Here is an 18663-nt window from a genome sequence, read left to right as displayed (position 1 = left end):
GCATATACACACACGTACACACATACACATATACTACATACACTTACATACATACGCGACAAACCAATCATGGTAGTAGATCGATAGCATTCCGGAACGCGTCTGCAATGGTACAGGTGGAGTAACTTCTACCTACTTATTTGAGTCACATCATTTGGAGTGCAGACGTTAGGCGATGACGCAATTGCTCGTGTTCTATCGCATAGTAAGTTGCATCGTAGGCTAGACGGCTGCAATCAAGGCTGTTTCTCAAGTTGTTCTTCTGAACTACGGAACAGAATTGGGTGTGATCATGGTCAGTCGTGAACTAGATTATTCCATTCGTGGAAAGATCCCAACCCCGTGTTAGGTTGTCTTAAAATTGCCCTTCTAGGCCTTGTTATGAGTTGACTTACGCACAACATTCGAAATTCGGAGAATAGATTTTGTGCGATGATTTTTCACCTACGCTAGGAGTAGAACAATCTGATTGATTAATCATGAGAAGGCCTATCTAACTTTTCTTCTGTTCTTAAAAAAAAACTGGAGATGAAACTTTATTTTAGTTCTGATGAGGCTTTTTCTGCGCAAATCTCTAAACTAGTGAAGGAATAAATAAATAAATACGATGAATGAAATTAATTGAAAATAGGCATTTGTATGTATTGATATTGTAAAGTCAGTTTTCGTTTTTCCAGTGAAATCGTCTCAATCCAACTTTGCTTGCTTTCTTTTTTTCAAATGTTTGTGAATATACTACCGACAGAACAGGACAACTCCGAAGTGGGAATGTCAGAATGTGAATGTGACAGAAGTGAGTTTTTTTTTAACCTGTCTCTCTTTGCCATATTTAAACCTCATATTGCAGCTGCTAACGGCTTTCACTTCAGGTAGCTCCTCTGCGATAGGAACACCAACTCGAGACATTATTTATTGGGCTCTATATTCGACTGATCTTTTGTTGATGATGTTCAGTTTCATACTTAATGTTTTTCTCTCAATCATTCTATTCCATAGCGTTCTGAAACATCTTTGTGTAAGTTTGTAATTTCTATTTCTTTTCCAGATATGACTAGAGAGATTTTTGTGTCCTAAACTTGAAAAAATTAGAAGAACTGAACAAGAAGAATCTGTGAAAAAACTATTGGAAATGAATTTGCTTGCGTGTTTCTTTAAAATGAAGGATTAAGGTAGGTGCAGCACAGTAATAAGAGGTTCTATTACTTCTGTACGGTTGACGGCTCCGCACCACCTTATTCCATTTGTGTGAGGAAATTTAACGTTACGATTTTAACGAATTGAAGTTTACCACATTGGTGCATTACAAGCGATTGATCAACGCCAGCACCCTCCCTCTTTCAAAATAATGTAAGTTCAAGGTTTAACGGTGGTGTTACATTCATTGCATGCTGTAGTTGCATGCAAAGGAAAAGTGGATCCACTAACTCGACATAAATGAATTAAACGCCATCCTTAAACACATCTGACTCCATGCTATTCGATTTTTAGTAAGAACATCCTTGAGGAAACATGGAGTAGGCGATCTGTAAATCTTCATATATACGAAGAGAGCGAGATTGTTTTTCCGTGAATACTTCAGAAGACCGGCAAGGTGCTCATGTTTTCCGTGCGTAATCACCCGATACCGACACCTCATCCACTTCTACATAAAGTCCTTTCACACGACACACCATTGGTCAAAAGTAGTCAAACTACTGTCTATGTACCCTCGTCTCTGTGAAATCGAGCTTCTCTATCACCGACACCGTATCAGCTAAGTCTCCTATCCGAAAATCATGATAGGGCGAGCAGTGGATTGGTACGCTTGTAGCTTGACTCCTTTGGGTACGGCGGTAACCAACATCACTTTGCTAAAGAGTAAAATGCCAAACTGAAATTTGACACATTTTCAATTACCCACTGTTTAAGAATAATCGATACCTCTGGAGTTAAAAGTAAGTTATTTAAAAACTATCTTGAACGGAGAGAAAAGAATATCTCTTCAGAAGAATAGTTACTCGCGTATTTATCCAACACATTTGTAGTGCTCCTTCTACAAAGTTATGCTGGCTTTCGTGGTTACTACATCCATCAGCAGTGCCAGCGATATACTGTCCACGATTTATATGGAAGGATTGCGATATAATTCAGAAATGCATGGCAAGGTCACACTGCTTATTTCGCTAGTTGCCTCTTATTACACGGCTATGATCATTTTTCTACTCGGGCTTAACCGTTTCGCTGCATTTTGTTCAGCAAAACTCAATAATTCTGTCATGAACAGGTAAGAGAATGTTTTCAATTTAATTACAAATGTTCCGTTGCGAGAGATGGAACAACAAAATTCATTTAGAAATATAATTAGCAGCGAGATTGCCCGAACAGCAGTGGTGCTCGTTCGATTTGGGCAAGACAGAGAAAAAAGAGACTGCGTATCATGCGGAAAGCGGGAAAAGAATATAGCAACAGACACGTCGCGGCAGTCCTGGTGAAGTGTTTAATTGCCGACTGTATGTCGTCGCATATAGGTACTGTTAGACGCTACGATACGTTCTGGATGAAGACAAAATACTATCGTATTACCTCTCCGCATCCGTCGATTGGTAGGAGGGTAATACAAATAGAGGAAGACAGCGTGCAAAAAAAAGTCTTTGCAACGGTTAAGAGAATAAAGTGATTTCAGCCACGTACGCTGGCCCAAAAAGGAACAAATAACTATCATAAACCAAGAAACAAATCATTGAAGAGATTATCGGCTCTATATTATTTTATGTACTGCCCGGAACACTGCTCATCGGGAGAAAGAACTTCAACGCCTTGTTGACCAAACAGATGTCGTTTTAGCACCATCACCAAGTCCCTTAGGTTCATGGTCTAACTATAAGAACACGAACGTCGAGTTTTGGCCTTGTTGATAGACGATTGAACACGTGTTTGTTGTGAGCAGGACTGGTGTGTGACAGCGGTATTCGAATCCTGCGCAGTTAGCTTTCCTGGACTTCAAAGCTTCCTTCAACTATTGTTATCGAGGCTGTCTCTGCGGTTCGAACATCAGTCGGACGTACTACACCGTTCGAAGTGGAAACTGGAGCGAGACAAAAGACCGTGGCGGGACCCGTTCTATTGTCATTGATGTCATCTTGCAAACAACACTTAAGCAGTGTCCCACAGATGTCGTTTTAGCACCATCACCAAGTCCCTTAGTCATTCTCGAGTACGTCGATGATGTGGGAAAAACTTCAATTAAAAAAGAAAAAAAAAAAAAAATTTTTAAAATATAAAAAAAATTTTAAAAAAAAAAAAAAAAAAACCCCAAAAAAAAGGGAAGGGGGGCCCCGAGACCATTAACGGGGAACATGATGGTCGGGCAATCTAATGACTTCGTGCATGAGGTCTGCTATTTGGGATGTTTGCCGAAAAATGATGGAAGGTACGCAAGACATATTCAGTAAGGTACGCTAAAGCCAATTTAACTTTCAACTCATTGACCAAGTGTCTGTGGTCATTCATTGACCAAGTGTCAACCCCCATTGCCAATAAAGTCAAGCAGGGAATCTACCTATCCACAATACGCCCTAACATAATGCTCAGGTCAGAGACTTGAGAAGCACTGTCGACAGCGCTGGTGGAGCTCGACTGCATGGAAAGGAAGCTGTTTAGACGGTTGTTAGGGTATTGTTGGACGGTGATGTGGTATAACGAAAACTTTGCTCAAAAGTGGATATACTGTACAAAGCGGGTGACACGGAGAGCATCAACATCTAGCTCGGCCTTCTGAATCACTCGCACAAAACCGTCTTCGCATTTTCGGTTACGTTATGAGGACATTGTCCGATCGCCTTGTCCAAGATGTAGTAAGGATACTCCCGGACTCAAGCCGGACTTGGCCTCCTGATCGTAGAAGAAAGATCTGGACGGAGGTAGTAAAGGGAGATCTGAGGACACAATGGCGTTGACAGACATAGGGATACCCGTGTTAGACCGTAACATCCGCCGTCATTAAAGGCAAGTTAAGTAATGGTCGCCTTTGTAGAATATCGTCCCATTCAAAGGTATCTATAGAAATACAAGAACCTTTGGCCGAAAGCGTAACTCGTTTTACAGACACTATATGTTCAGTCACAGCTTTACAGTTTGTTTAAAAATCCACCGATGTCCGTGACACCGAAAGTCCTGCTTCTTGACATAACCATCGATGGACAACTTTCCACTGTAAGATCGATCCTGCCAGTCATTGATTTCCCCGCACAGGTCGACACTTTTTAGAATATCATCGTTTTAACGCACCGCTCGCCTCTTGATGCTGCCGTAGAATGGTGGCCAAGGGAACGAAAGTTTGTGATCTGTACTGTACTTGTACAGAACTAAAACTAACAGTCTTTTCAGCAAGATTCTTTCCTTTCTACTTCTCTTGCTTCTGGGATTATCGACAGGTTTCGGTGTCGTGATAATCGAAGTGAGCGGCTTTTCAAGAACTTACGACAACATGAAAGATATAATGATGCAAAGCGCTCAGAACACTGTCTTGCTTACGGTGAAGCATGAACACCATTTAAAAAATGAACAGATCGATTAGAAAAGAAGAATTTCAGATTTCCAACTACATTTTCTATACTATTCCACTCGTTTCAACATTGTTTTATGTCGCTTGCTTCATTTCGCTGAGGTCAAAACGATCGCTAGTGCGTGCGGAAACGACCATATCTCTTCTAGATAATGCGGAAAACAGCACTTTGAAACAAGGAATTGTCATCGTTTTTTTCTATCTGGTTGGAGCTTTAAACAGTATTTTCTTCAGTAGAAAAGTCTTCTCGTTTACCCAGCAAGAAGGGAATAATTGATGATTTCAGCTGTCACTCGCGATTCATATTTTTCTTCGATTCCACCCGCCTATGTATACATCCTATTTTGTTCTGTCTCGTCTCGAAATTGTATCATCAACAGCACCTCAACTTGCAATTCCGATTATTACTCTTATGTACTCTAGGAGAATTCGAGAATACTCTTGGAGCTTGTTAGGATGTAACCCTCTGCGAAGTTCATTTGTGTATGTTTTGGAGAGCCTACAACGTTCAAAAAGTACTTCATTAGCGTCCGCTCGTAAAAGACCACAAACTGTCCGACTGTTTTGAAGAACCCTTGATCTATGTAAAGTAAAATATTCCAAGTTAATCCCTTCAATCTCTGCATACGTTCATGTTACAGGAAATCAATAAATGTTGATCGCTAACGTACTGAAGATACAAAGTATTATATTTTTCATACGCTACACTTCTCGGAAGTGCAGGTATTTTTCATTAAGGAGTGCATATTTCAAGTTTTAGGAGAAAGCACTAAAATTTGTTGCATTCTATTTTGGTTCTAATTTTCACCCAAGCCTAAACTTTGGATTCCAGATGTGACTTTTAATTTTGGGCACGACCACCGCATCCGCATCATTGGAATAAAAATATTGGAAACAGTACCTGTTACCTTCTAATTCTCGATGTGGCAAGTGATAGTGGACCTCATTCATTTCTCCTCTCGATTCATCATCCACGTTTTTATGGTTTTTCTTTGATCAGCTTCATTTTCATTCTTCAAGTAAGCAAGTGCTACTTCAAGTAAGCTTGATAAAAACGTATCTATCCATTTTTTGTATTTGTTTGCTCGAATAAATATCAGAAATCCATCCACATAAATGAAGTGAGGATGTAATGTTATCGTCGAACAGACTTGCGAAACTGAATGGAACAAAACAAAACAGGAGAGAAGCAGTAAAGGGCAATGAGGAAGACAAAACAACACGTGGTTAACTCACAGAATAATTGCTAGAATACGTTTCTGGTGAAGGAAAGGCCCGTATCTGGAAATGTGGTAGGTTAGTTTACACAGCGCATCAATAATGTGTTACTACTACGGATACTTCCATCGAAGTTACTGATCACACATCATAGAACCAGGATCCTAAATATAGCACTCTCTAACATAACTGAAATAGCAAAAAACTTAAGGTTAAACTATAAGCTAGATGCACATTCGGTATAAACAGAGGAATCAACATAAATGGGATCCGTTTAAATCATCTTAGGTACTCTGACGATGTAGTTTTCTTCGCACAAACAACAAGAACTCTGCTCAATGCTTCAAAGAATGGGCGACAAAAGCCAAATGTGGGAATGAGAATTAATTTCTCTAAGACGGTTGTCATAAAGAATTCCGAAGAAATACCTATCTTCACTTATGGATCTCCTAAACATTACCGCAGTAACTTCGTTTATCTTGGTCAATGCGTAACTTTTGATAGAAATCTAACAACTGTGGTGAACATACGAGCTCGTTCCGGTTGGAACATATCCAACCGATTCCGTGCATAAAGAAACAAACAGAAGATTTCCAGTGAAATTTAACGTCGACTTTATTCAAAATGCGCGGAACCTTCTCTTCTACGCGACTGTGAAACTTGGGCTATAAGAAGCAGTGATCATAAAGGGCCACAGATAGCCCAACACCAAATGATGGAAAGAGTGCTTGGAGTTACCTTCTCATGTATCGTACGATTCTGGCTGGAGAATACTGCACAACTCCCAGAGGGCTAAAGCGATTGAAAGAAAATGATAATGGGGTGGAAAGATGTCTGTTGCAAAAGACAACCGATGGACGAACACGATTACCGAATGGCGACCATGGATTTGGAAGCGACAAGTTGGCCTACCAAAAACAAGGTGGAGAGACTCGTTCGTATTTGAGTTTGGAGAAACATGGATGCGAACCACCACTACTGATGTGAGCAGATGGAGACGTGCCATGCAACGACCCATTGTAACGCTGTGATATCGCGCAATTAATAAGTGAATAAATAAACGTAACAGTCCACTGCATACAACAGCTGTGAGTCACAAAGGTTTTTACAAAGGATCCAGCAGACCGCAGCGTAGATCATGATATGGCGCCTGTACGTTCTTGATCCCAATGCACTCACTTTTTCTATTCATTTGGGACTATTGGAAGTTATCCGAAAGGCGTCTAGTGTTTTCGTACTATGATCTCAGACTAGAAGAACGGTATCGCAGCTTATACCTTTACCTCCTCTACCTTTTCTTCCGACTTTCTACTACTGCGCGCTTCGGTGGATGGTGGTGGAAAGTGTGGATTTCGCGAGCCCTTCTAGGTGGCTCTTTCATCCAAATGCACAGTGGACTCCCGTTTTCCCTATGTAATCGGCACCACACGACCTGTGCGTGATACGATACCCAACTCCTGATACAACTTTTTCCGGAGGAAATTTCAGGTCTTCTGCTGACGTTAGAACAGTGAAACGAAGAGGCATGCGAAGCGATATTCAATCAGCCGTTTTCCGTCTCAGATCACCTCAGTCATAGACGATAGCACAGAACGATTTTGTGTACGTGAAAATGTGCAGAGTTGAAATGTTCAGTACGCAGAAACCCTATCATCAATTAAAAGTCAGTTGGTGTGTGCTGACGTGCTTCAGCAACGTGTTGTGATGCGAATTTTTGCACGTAGGAAAAAACGTATTGTATTTGGTGAGGACTAAATCTAAGATTTACGCACGTTCACCACAGATATTGCTGTATAAAAGGCTGGAAAATGAGAGATGATAGGGCATATCTTAGAAAAGCAACTTTAGCAGGATGTGGCTGCGTGTACACATTCACATTAACTTTTTTCTAGTACATGGATCCAAGAATTTTATAATTAAAAGTCAGTTGGAGCAATGACGTTTTCCTACATCCTAGCTGTCCTACATTTATGATAATTCTGTGGTTATGATAAGAATTAAAACTATATGGCGTGTTTACATGCATAATTTTACTAAAGTGTACGGTTGCTAACGATGAAATGCCTAGCTATCGATTGAAACGATCGCAACTCAGGCGGATATCTCATCTTTGGTCAACCATAGCTCAAATTATGCTTTAACGGAATAGAGGAAGAATGATTTCCAGAAGAAAATCTAGAATAATAAACTGTCTAAAACTGTCTCATTCTCGAATCTGAGAAGTGCACCAGCGGAAGAGGAAAGTTCTAGATGCTGCGTGGTTTTTCGAAGGTGACGTGAAGTTTCTGGGAATGGCTTCCGGTGCAATTTTGAGACAAATGTTAAGAAAGGAAAAAAACCAAATCACGTCGCTGTGGTGGTCCCATGAATATCACGAGATGCTGCTAATCCTAACATTTGTCACGCAGTTTGGATGGAAATAAGTCATTTTTTTTCTTTAGAAAGTCAGTTGTTTCTTTGATACGTGATTGTGTGATGTTGTAACATTAAAAGTTGATCGAACTGCAACGAACACAAAGAGATTAAAGAGATAAAGCGAAGCGCATTCCGTCAACTTTTTCACATGATTTTACAGAGGTTCACAGCAACATAAAAGCCCGTGCAATCAGAGAAATAACAATCAGTTTCGTCTACCATTCATTTTCCCTTTACATTTTCTTCTATGCATTTTCTTCTGATCTAAAAAATTTCCTTAGGAGCAAAGCCTCCAAAATAAATACTCTTGGTGCAGCTGCACTAAATATTGCTACGTTTTCGAGTGTTTTTTAAAATTAACTTCTATCGAATATTTGCATACTTGTTAAAGAAAAAAAGAGTTTCAGCAACTTTTTCAGCATAGCAAAAAAAAATCAACTCCAAGCTAACTCCTGAACTCCTTAATAGGGTAAAAGATGAAGAAGAAAGTTGAGAGTTAGTAAACGAATTGTATTTCTCAACATAATAGTTATAGTAATAACAAAATAATAATAATTTAATGCTTATTAGTAATTGTTAACGTAATAGTTAATAATAGAAGAGGCTGTACAGATCAGGAGCGATATTGAACGCAAAAAAAAGAAAGATGGCGGGAAAACGTGTGCGATCATCTCCATGAAAACTAAAGAATTTGATCTACTTGCTCTTTTGTTTCATACAACATGATGTAGCTCATTCGAGGAAAAACCATACTGATATGTATAGTATGATATTACAGTATAATTTATAATAGTAACTTTATAATAATAGCGAAACGACTGTATTGTAGTTTATTACCATCCCTATTCTTCCGTCAGAGGAGTCATGGTCTGTTCGCGCATTCTCTAAGGGCTCCTCAGGCTCCTTCGAATTTTTCTTAAAATTCATTTCGCCATGTAATGCCTTTTAAGAGCAGCACAGCATGACAAAAACAGCAATCATTGCCAAGAAATTCCAGGAGAGACGCGCAAAAATTGGAAAGATTCCATGGGAAATTCTTCTTCACCGCAACAATATTGTACCCTAAATACGTTTCAAATACTCCAATCCATAAACAAGCTATTCTCAGTGTTGTGTTGTTTATCTTCACTTATTTTTGTTGCTTTATTTATTATATGTGCATACTTTTCAGGACAAATATTTTTAGGGTTACAAAACGATGGTTTCCCCAATAAGTCTAGCAGCACCCCTTACGGTCTTATTCAGTGAGTTTTTGATATTTGAGTTCAAATATTCAAAATCATGTAATATCTATTTTAAAATGTTTTCATTTCAGCCCATTTCTCTTTTGCTGCGGCGGCTGCTTTGTAAGTTTGCAAATAAAAAAAATTTAAACAAAATTTTCATATCTGTACAATTCAAAGCAAATTCAACAATTTTTCATCTTCTTTCATGTTTTTAATTTGATTTCTTGTGACTTTCTGCTTGATCCAAGGAAATCTAAAGTTGTTCTCTATTTAATTTCTCCGCTTTAGACCATTCAGTGACGAAGAAGTGAAAAAACACACATTAGCTTCGCTTAACATCGTTCCCGTTGACGACAATCATCATGGCCACGATTTTTACACATAGTAAGTCGTAGGATTCTAATCTAATTTTTATTATCGGGGACGAAAAACGCCTCTATAACAGCTTCCTCACGAATTATCCTGAGAATAAGAAGAATTTCAAAGGAGCTGAAAATTCCACACCTGAAGAAATTCAGAAGAGCAAAAGGTTAGACCGTATTTATTCAACCTCATAAGGAAAAAGTAATTTCCCATTCTACCTTTCAGATTTGAAAAACTAGGCAAAGCTTTCTTGCTTTCAATGCACCTCCTCTCGACTATTTATGACAATGTGGGTTTAAAAGGCTGTAGTTCTAATATAGTTCGGTTGATTTTTGCAAAAAAAAAACACAAACAAAAATTAATCGCTAATTTAGGAACCCGTATTCCGGGAGTATTCTCGTGACCTCATTAGAAAACATCCGAACAGAGAAGTTGATCCAGATACATGGAAGGTACATTCTTTTTTTTTTAGTTCGCACCACGTTTTTTAAACAAAATAAAGTGAATAGTTTAAAGTAAATATCGACCTTTTGGGAAAAAACCTTTACATTAAGAAAATCTGGAGTGTAGCTGAAGTAGGGTTACCGGAGAAATATTGGGCCCAGTACTAGATTGGAAAGAAACCAGCAGAAAAAAATCCCAAAGTATTATTCAGTTTCCAAAAACTTCTTGAAACGTATGTATACAACAGCCCCCGGACGTGTTCAACCCACTTGACGCGACGCGTGCACGGCGACGGTGGGCACTAATGCTGGATCGTATGAGCGCTGTACGAAGCGCGCATTTATGCCCTACAAACTCACCGATTGATGGCGCACTTTCATTGTACGCGTACGATCGAGCACACTTTTGCCGCCGACGCGTTGCGTCAAGCCGGTTGAACGGATTCGGTGACGATCGTATCACTACAATAAAATTATGGTTTTTTCCAGAAGTTTAGTGATGGAAACGATGTAATGCTTCAAAAAACACCTCAATATGTTAAGTAGTTCAGAATTTACTTGTTCTAGGTCTTTTTCAATATCTGGACGAATTTCCTCGAAACTAAAGGACATCTAACCGATGAACAAAAAGCCGCATGGGAAGCTATAGGAAGAAGATTCCATGAGGAATTCTTGGCACAACTGCCCAAGTAAAGATTCCCTCATGTATGAATTGGAGATTCGATATTGTTTGAAACATATGGTTGAAAAATCCGTTAGTTTACAATCGTTATCCTCAAGACGTCAATTCGTGTTTGTTCTATACATATATATGTTAAGCACTTGTTGTTGTTTGATATGTATTCAGAACAACATAAAAAGAAAATATTAGTTAATAATAGACTAATAAAGATTTGGCCCGTTCATACTTCATTTATGCAAAATGATTACACAATTGTGTTAAGGTAAACATGACCAAAACAAAGAAATTAGTGTTTTCCTTGGAATCCGTGTCCGGTCTTCGAAACAGTATTCGTTTTTATCCAATATTTCCACGTCATAGTAATGAAATAAATAAAAAAAAATTAGACTGCAAATAATATGAACAAAAGTGCTGTAATTTGAAGAGTCGAGATGTATCTTGTATCCACCTATATTTTAAACCCATAAATAATCAATTTTTATTATTTCATTATTATTACTTTATTATTTTAAACCCATAAATAATCAACTTCTATTAGTGCGGAATATTAACTTCAGTCTAGTTCAGAGCATTGCATAAAGAAGTGTTTTTTATTTTTATTTATTTATTTCTTATATATATTTTTATTTATATTTAAATTTTTTCAGCGGTGATTTTGACTTGTCCGATAGCGATCGAAGTGAACGGACTGCTGAGACTTAATATTATGCTTTAAAATCACTAACTGTGACAATTAAATTCAAACGTTTTTATTACATCGTTGTAAAAATCAACCAACTGAAGAACCGTTACGCCATGCTCTTTTCATTTCCGATCGCGTGTTAATACGACATTTCCAACAAAGAAAATTTGTGATACCTATGAAGACGTATTGAAAATCAATAAGTGCGAACGCTGGTTTAAAAAAATTCCCAGCGGTGATTTTAACTTGTCTGATAGCAGTCGAAAAGGACGCCCTGTTGAGTTTCATTATAACGCTTTTAAAATTTGGACTGGTGGAAACTGATCCCAAACTGAGTATTCAGGAAATAATTAAACACTCTTCAGGCAACTTGGTCAACAATCCATAGGCATCTCTAAGAAATAAGCGGGGGGAGGTGGGAGGGGAGTTTAGAGGGTCCAACAGAAAAAGGATAATATTGCAGCACGATAATACCAGGCAGCAAGATTAAGCCAAAAAGAAATAAGGCAGCTGAATTGGAAAGTTCTACCACATCTCCCATTTATTATCCAGACTTAGCACCATCTAATTTCCATTTATTTCTATCGATTGAACATTTCCTGGGAATAAAAATTTCGAAAATATCGGCGAAGTACGAGCTCACCTAGAATCAGCTTTTTTCTTCAAAGAAAACGAAATTCTATGAACAGGCGATTGAAAGTCTACCAACAAGATGGTCCTGGATAACGACGGAGATTACATAATCGACTAAAGGTAAAATTAAGTATAAGTAAATTCGTCCGTTTTTTGTTGTCACTGAAATAAATTATCACTCCTAATATCAAGAAGAAAGATTAGAGGTCATTCTAATGCAATAAAATAATCCTCATCGAAGGATTAGTGGGTTTTCCTCAATATTGTTCTCATCTGCCACTTAAGCATCTCGACTTCAACTCAGAATCGTATGATGTTCATGAGTCCATATGAACTTTTTCAGGAATTACTTACTTTGGAAGCCAATCGATGCTAACGAGTCAGTGGTTCTAGTACTCCCTGACTAGTTTGGTGTCATTTTATCGATAACAGAAGGATGATGGACTTGGTTGTCTCTGGAGCAGATTCGAACCATTGACAAAAAAGTAGTGGAGTCGAGTACTTACCGCTTACCGTGTTGTCGTCGTCGTATGTCAGAATCGCAGCACCAACAGATAATTTGCTGTATTGGCTGAAATCAAAAAACTTCAGGCGGAAAATTTGTTATATCTTTTATCCTGTAGAAGAAAATTCATCCCAGGCCCGTATCCAATACAGTTTGCCCACATTGCTGCTGACACGGTGGTAGACAATTAGGTCATGGTTTTATATGATAACAAATAGTTTTGTTTACATAATTCTGCTTAATAAATATTTACTTATGAATAAATAACACAACCGAAATAGACATCTACTCATCCTAGCACTAGGATCGTTAATCCGACAAACGACTAAGTCCCCCAACGTTGTGGGATTGCGTCGAGTTTACGTAAGGGACTGTTGGAAAAAGATGCCGCCGATGGTTTCACGTACACCGTATCTATTCCTCTATGACTGAAAATAACCTCACAACCTCAAAACGTTTCTTCATTCTTTTTTTTTCTTTTTTTTTTCCTTTTTCCGTTCGTTCCTTTTTTCTACACATTAATAAAATTGCTGACAGTGGTTCAGTGGTAGTATGCTAGCCTGTCACCCATACCCACCGGCTTCGGTTCGTTCCACCGCCAATTTTTTCATCTTCATGGAGAAATTTCGTAAATACAGGCAAGTACGCACAAATTGAGCTCGCTATCATGATACACAATACTTTTGAGGCCAGAAACCCCTCAAAATGCTTCAATCCAGTAGTTCAACCACAACTTAAACAAAATAATTTATTTAAGCACAACGAAAAAGAAGTGAATGTGGAAAAATAGAGAATTTTTTAAACAACAATATTTTGTATCACAGAATTCGTGTCACAACTATTTCTTGCCTTTTCCAGTTTCCACTGCATGATCGTCAAGCGCTGCAGGGGTAAAGGCATGAGGAAGTAGCTCTGCCGTAGTGATCTTCATGACGTTATCACTTGTTGATGAACCAAGGATTACCTGTTAAATCAAAATTATTCCTTCAGTTTTTTTTTGCGGTTAAGGGAAGAATGCTAAAGAAGAAATGGTAGGGGAACATTTTGGAAGGCTCTTTTTTCTAGAAATTTTCAATACTTGACCATCTAAGTGTTAAACCAAGATTTTTAGAAAAAGAGGCCTATCCATCTCATCAAAAATTCCGCCAAATCATTGAGTTATGTTCCATCACTTCAGCTTTTGTGCAGATAAGTTGCGAGCAAAGGCCAAATTTGGACTGTACTGGAATTTATACTGGAATTTATGCTTTTGTCATCCCACTATAGACATCAGAAAATGCAACAATGGAACAAAGAAAACTGACTACGGTCTTAAACCAACGCTCTACAGTGCGTTTTAAGGCATAGCAAAAAAAAGTACGATATTTCGTATTGACTCACCCTATAATTACCAAATTCGATGAGGAATTGCCGACAGATACCGCAAGGACTTCCCGGCTTTTCTAACTCTGTCGCTGAAAAACAATATAATACGATATAATATGACGACAATAATTCTTTGTTCATTGACATGGTAATAGGATTTTCTGATTTTCACGGACTCCTAAAATGTGTTTTTAGGGTTTGCTTCGTTGTATTTTTCGAATATGGCAGTAGCCAAGAGATTAGAGATGTATGCAAGAATCTTCGAGGATTCATTTCGTGGATGCTAGAGACTTCAAGGGAGGAATTGTACATCTTATCTGAATATAATAGATGTAGTTCAGGGGATTTACTTATTGAACATATAAGATTATGAGCACATAGTACATGAGAACAATGATGGTATAGTCGGGTCAAAACGACATGAGGTTCGATGCGGTAACGTAAGCGGCTCGAAGCGATGTGGTGAAGAGAGCGATTGGGATCGTTGGGGACCTTTGCTAGCGTCCTTTCAGATCTTCGAATGCTCCCACCTCGATCTCAACCGCTACGCACCACTGCACCACTGCGAGCGCAGCCGCTTATGCAACTGCACCGAGCTTCATCTTGTGTTTAGATCCGACCACATCTGCGTTACGAGTCTAAAAGAAGTAAGGGAGTCACCAGAGGAGAGCAATTGGGCACCGATTACCGGTGCGCTTGATCAAAAAGAGAAGATACATTGAAGAGAAGACCACCATCGCGACGACGATAGATTTTCCTGGTTTGAATTGAGCTAACGCTTATATGCTTCGTAAACTCTTCAAAAGTGATGACAAGCCCAAACAATGGCTGTCAAGACGGCATCAACTGTCAGTTGTGACCAACGAGGTTAAGTTTTTCTCTTTTTTTATGTTCGAAACTCCAAACGAAATGTTATTTTATCAAAAGTGTATTTCGTGCGGTCCTATGTAATGTATGCTACAGTCACGTAGGCGTCTGCTTTCGATGTGGCGCTGTGGAGAAAGTTATTGCGATCGAGATGGGACCCTTACCCAACTCCGCAGCATAGGTGCGATGGGGAGGAGCTTCTTCAGGTGAGGGGGTCCAGCTCATGGGGCGCAGCTTAAAGGCATCACCCCACGAATCTGAGGTGGTGCAGATTTCAGGTGGAGTATTCGTATACAGGATGGGAGGCTACGGTGAGGGAGGTGATTCCGTCCATTTCTTCCTAATTGCCGTAAAAAAGAAGATGCGGCGCCGCACAAAACTGGCGCGCTCCAATCGAACCTCTTGTACAAAACGGTGCGCCAAAACGAATGAAGCCGTATCTTCCGGGCCGTTTTTTACGGCAATTAGAAAGAAATGGACGGAATCACCTCCTCACCGTAGTCTCCCATCTCGTATACGAATACTCCACCTGAAATCTGCACCACCTCAGATTCGTGGGGTGATGCCTTTAAATGGTGAGGATCCTTTCGGAAACGGTACAAAAGTGAAGGGGGTCCCTTCGGAAACCGTACAAAAGTGAAAGGGGTCGGAGCACCGGGTCCGACTACCGCATCTATGTTCCGCAGTCCGATCGCAAACCAATTCAACTGAGTTTTGACACGACTATAGCACAGTACATATTATAGCAAATATTATCCTTCGTACAAATCCAGTAATACAGATGAATAACTTCACTGAGCTCTATTGGAAAAATGCTTTAAGATTTATCACTTGATTGCCATCCCTTAATAATCCGGGATATTAAGCACGTCCCCGTGCCATCACGTATATGTGTAAAGCAGTTATGTCCTATTTAATGTCGGAATTGTAATGAGAAATCATAATTCATACATATTCGAAAAATATCATAGATGGGAACGCCATTGATCCCGAAAACGCATAAAAGGATGCAAGAAACTAAGCGAAGCAAGTGAATTTTAAATTTTTGCCAAAAATAACCTTCATAAACGAAATTTCTTAGACAAACGTACCAACAGCAATTGCTTTGAACTTGCGGTATCCTTGTGCGAGTGCAGTTGTCATAGCATTCCTTTCCGCACATATTGTTCCACCATAAGAAGCGTTTTCGCAATTCACTGCAAAATCAATGACAATTAATCGAAAAGAAAAGAAAGTCAAGGAAGAAGAAGATTTTCGGGAGTGTTAAGACCGAGGATGAACAAACGATCAAATAGTCCACACTTTCTGTGCGTTGATCCTGAGCAGAAATTTGCGCTGGTGAGACTGGTCACGGAATATGTTGTTCGCATTAGAACTCCTATCATTTTCTATAGTACCAAGTGAGCTGTAAGCTGTTTTTTTTTGAAGAGCCTTTTAATTTCTATTGCAGAAACTCTGACTCTAGAAATTCCCACGGAGCGATGCTATTAAAGATGAACAGCGTTGGTTTTTTTGCATTTCTGGATGAGCTAGGAGAAATGACAGGGTTCCTCAGGACAGGACAGGAGTCTGATTTCCTCTTAAATAATTTCTTCCTCTTACATAAGTTGTTATAGGCAGCGTACCACTAAACTGACGTGGTGTGGGAAAAAAAACCTGATGAAAAACATTTCGTTCAGGGTATAGATCACGAATGTGGCTTTTGTACCGCTCAATTTCCCCTAAACGTCTTTAAAAATAAACCGCGTAGGAACGGAGTTTTTTCATACGAAGTATGTAAGGACGCGCCACCCTTTTAAGCGTACACTGACATGAATAGACTGCTGACGAGACCTCATTGATTCTCAACCGTTCGCTGGTGGATGCGGCGCGTGCACAACGGTTGCGCGTTCCAGATTGCTCCGTGGGAAGGAAAGCCGTTTCCCTTTTCTTTTTTCTAGACTTTTAAGAAAGTTGACTGGGTCACGGTCGTACTCATAATCTACACTTCAACTCCCAGCCGTTTCGTTTCCCAGCAGATTTCCAGACTACATCAATTCCATGATACGCTGCTTTTAACCTCTTTAGCGCTTATGACGTATATATACGTCATGGAATCGACTATTTGTACAGGCGTGCGCCACATAAACGGTTAATGGCAGTCTTGTGCTGGATGACGAGTTAAATAGAACAGAGATCAAAACAGCACGCAAAGTTTTGGTAATGAACAGAAACTCGAAGTGCATTCAATACTATTTTCCTCATATTTTGCATAGTATCTTATCACGACTGTCTCGGACAAGAAAACGTCAAAATTTGTCACTTTCAAATCCGGTACCACACACTTCGCCTAATAATAAAATTGACGATAAAATAAAATAAATAAAATTTGAACGTTCAAAAAATAAACAATAAAGTAATGAAGAGTCGCATACTTACCGCCTACGATAATAGTGTCGTCATCTGTCAGAATCGCTGCACCAACAGGAAATTTGCTGTAGGGACTGAAATCAGGATCATTAAGCTGGGAAATTTCTTGTACCTTTTATCCTGTGAATGAGAACTCATTCCAGGTCTGTATCCAATACAGTTCATCCAACTGAGTAAACACACGGTGGTGGGCAATGACGCCCTGGTTGCATAAACTGCTGCTCAATAAATATTTACTTATGAATAATAAGTAGACATTAGCTCATCTTAGCACTAAAATCGTCTTCGGCGTCAGCTAGGTCCCGCAACGAAGTGCCATCACGCCGAGTTTGCGTAGAGCACGATTGGGAAAAGGTGCCGCCGATGGCCTCACTATGACCGTAATTATTATTTTTGTGGATGAATATACTGGATGTGGACTCTAGACGATGATTAAAACGCAATGCTGTGTAGAATTATGAAAACCAGCCCAATTGACGGCTCTCGTGTGATTATTGATCCGAGAGATTAGGCTAGTCGATTTCTAGGCGTAAAGTGAGATAAGGTCTGCAATTTTGCGTGAACAGTTACGTACACTGGCAAAATCTTCCTAATAATTGACTCTTTTCAATAATTTTAATAATTATAATAATTCGCGAGATTTTCCTTGGATTTACGTTGCTACCTAACTCAGATGGTGTTCGCACCAAAGTTCTCCTCCTAGGTGACCCCTGAACTGAAAGTTTGGGATGTTTACGGAGACGATGTGGATCCTTCAAACAAGCTCAGATCCATCTCTTTTCTCACCTGCGGATACGCAAATTTGCATAATGAGAGCTAATTCTTTTTGGAAACTCTGGATCAGATCCATTTGATGTGGGAACACTTACCAATATGCATGTTTCATAACCTCTTTCGCCTTCTTCAGTAACATTTCATCGCTGACTGGCATTTCGACTCAATGGAAGGTTACTAGAACTCAAAAAAAAATTAATCAGGAATAAAAATATGAGGGAAATGAAGGGACGACGGAAGGAAATGAATTCGAGCGTCGTGAACACCTAAGAACGAAGCAGAAAATCGAATCAACTCATGGGGCTAGGAGAATGAGACGAAAAATCAATAAAAAAATGACCTCAAAACTAAGGACAAACAACACATACAATGATTTTCACCATTTGTACTTTGCCAAAACATCTTATCCCATCCATTTCTTTTTTCCAAAGTAATTTCTCCTAATGAAAGTTGATGAAACATAGGATTCCAGTCACTCCAGCTATGCTAATCGTTAACAACCTTAGCGTAGTAAGAGCTAGTGATGCGTTGCGTCCTC

The 18663-nt window shown here is 39.2% G+C and overlaps 4 protein-coding genes across 6 annotated transcripts; 3 read left to right on the top strand and 1 right to left on the bottom strand.

Annotated features, from left to right (window-relative positions):
* Positions 1–720: 720 nt before the first annotated feature.
* On the top strand, positions 721–5209 carry RB195_004592 (uncharacterized protein; the record flags this gene model as incomplete). The annotated part of the gene is made up of 7 exons (XM_064182508.1): positions 721–793; positions 870–1015; positions 2025–2263; positions 4366–4513; positions 4572–4748; positions 4830–5026; positions 5185–5209. 7 exons carry the CDS (start codon positions 721–723, stop codon positions 5207–5209), a joined length of 1005 nt encoding a protein of 334 aa, XP_064033775.1.
* A 1296-nt stretch (positions 5210–6505) lies between these two features.
* RB195_004591 (uncharacterized protein) lies at positions 6506–6748 on the top strand (the record flags this gene model as incomplete). The annotated part of the gene is made up of 1 exon (XM_064182507.1): positions 6506–6748. One exon carries the CDS (start codon positions 6506–6508, stop codon positions 6746–6748), a length of 243 nt encoding a protein of 80 aa, XP_064033774.1.
* RB195_004590 (uncharacterized protein) lies at positions 6592–10901 on the top strand (the record flags this gene model as incomplete). 2 transcript variants are annotated; one of them, XM_064182506.1, is made up of 9 exons in its annotated part: positions 6592–6744; positions 8601–8645; positions 9363–9420; positions 9492–9522; positions 9691–9786; positions 9848–9931; positions 9991–10054; positions 10140–10217; positions 10776–10901. In XM_064182506.1, 9 exons carry the CDS (start codon positions 6592–6594, stop codon positions 10899–10901), a joined length of 735 nt encoding a protein of 244 aa, XP_064033773.1. The 2 variants fall into 2 exon arrangements, with proteins under 2 accessions (XP_064033773.1, XP_013292351.1); XM_013436897.1 differs by lacking the exons at positions 6592–6744; positions 8601–8645 and having other exon boundaries at positions 9375–9420.
* A 1723-nt stretch (positions 10902–12624) lies between these two features.
* Positions 12625–18282, bottom strand: RB195_004589 (uncharacterized protein; the record flags this gene model as incomplete). Of its 2 annotated transcripts, XM_064182505.1 has the most annotated exons (7): positions 12625–12660; positions 12719–12776; positions 13550–13674; positions 14091–14164; positions 16034–16138; positions 17361–17425; positions 18221–18282. In XM_064182505.1, 7 exons carry the CDS (start codon positions 18280–18282, stop codon positions 12625–12627), a joined length of 525 nt encoding a protein of 174 aa, XP_064033772.1. The 2 variants fall into 2 exon arrangements, with proteins under 2 accessions (XP_064033772.1, XP_013292350.2); XM_013436896.2 differs by lacking the exons at positions 12625–12660; positions 12719–12776 and having other exon boundaries at positions 13549–13674.
* Between the last annotated feature and the right edge of the window lie 381 nt (positions 18283–18663).

This window comes from Necator americanus, chromosome I (assembly GCF_031761385.1).
Source record: "Necator americanus strain Aroian chromosome I, whole genome shotgun sequence".
Classification (NCBI taxonomy): Eukaryota; Metazoa; Nematoda; class Chromadorea; order Rhabditida; family Ancylostomatidae; genus Necator; species Necator americanus.
This window is presented reverse-complemented; position numbering and strand designations above follow the sequence as displayed.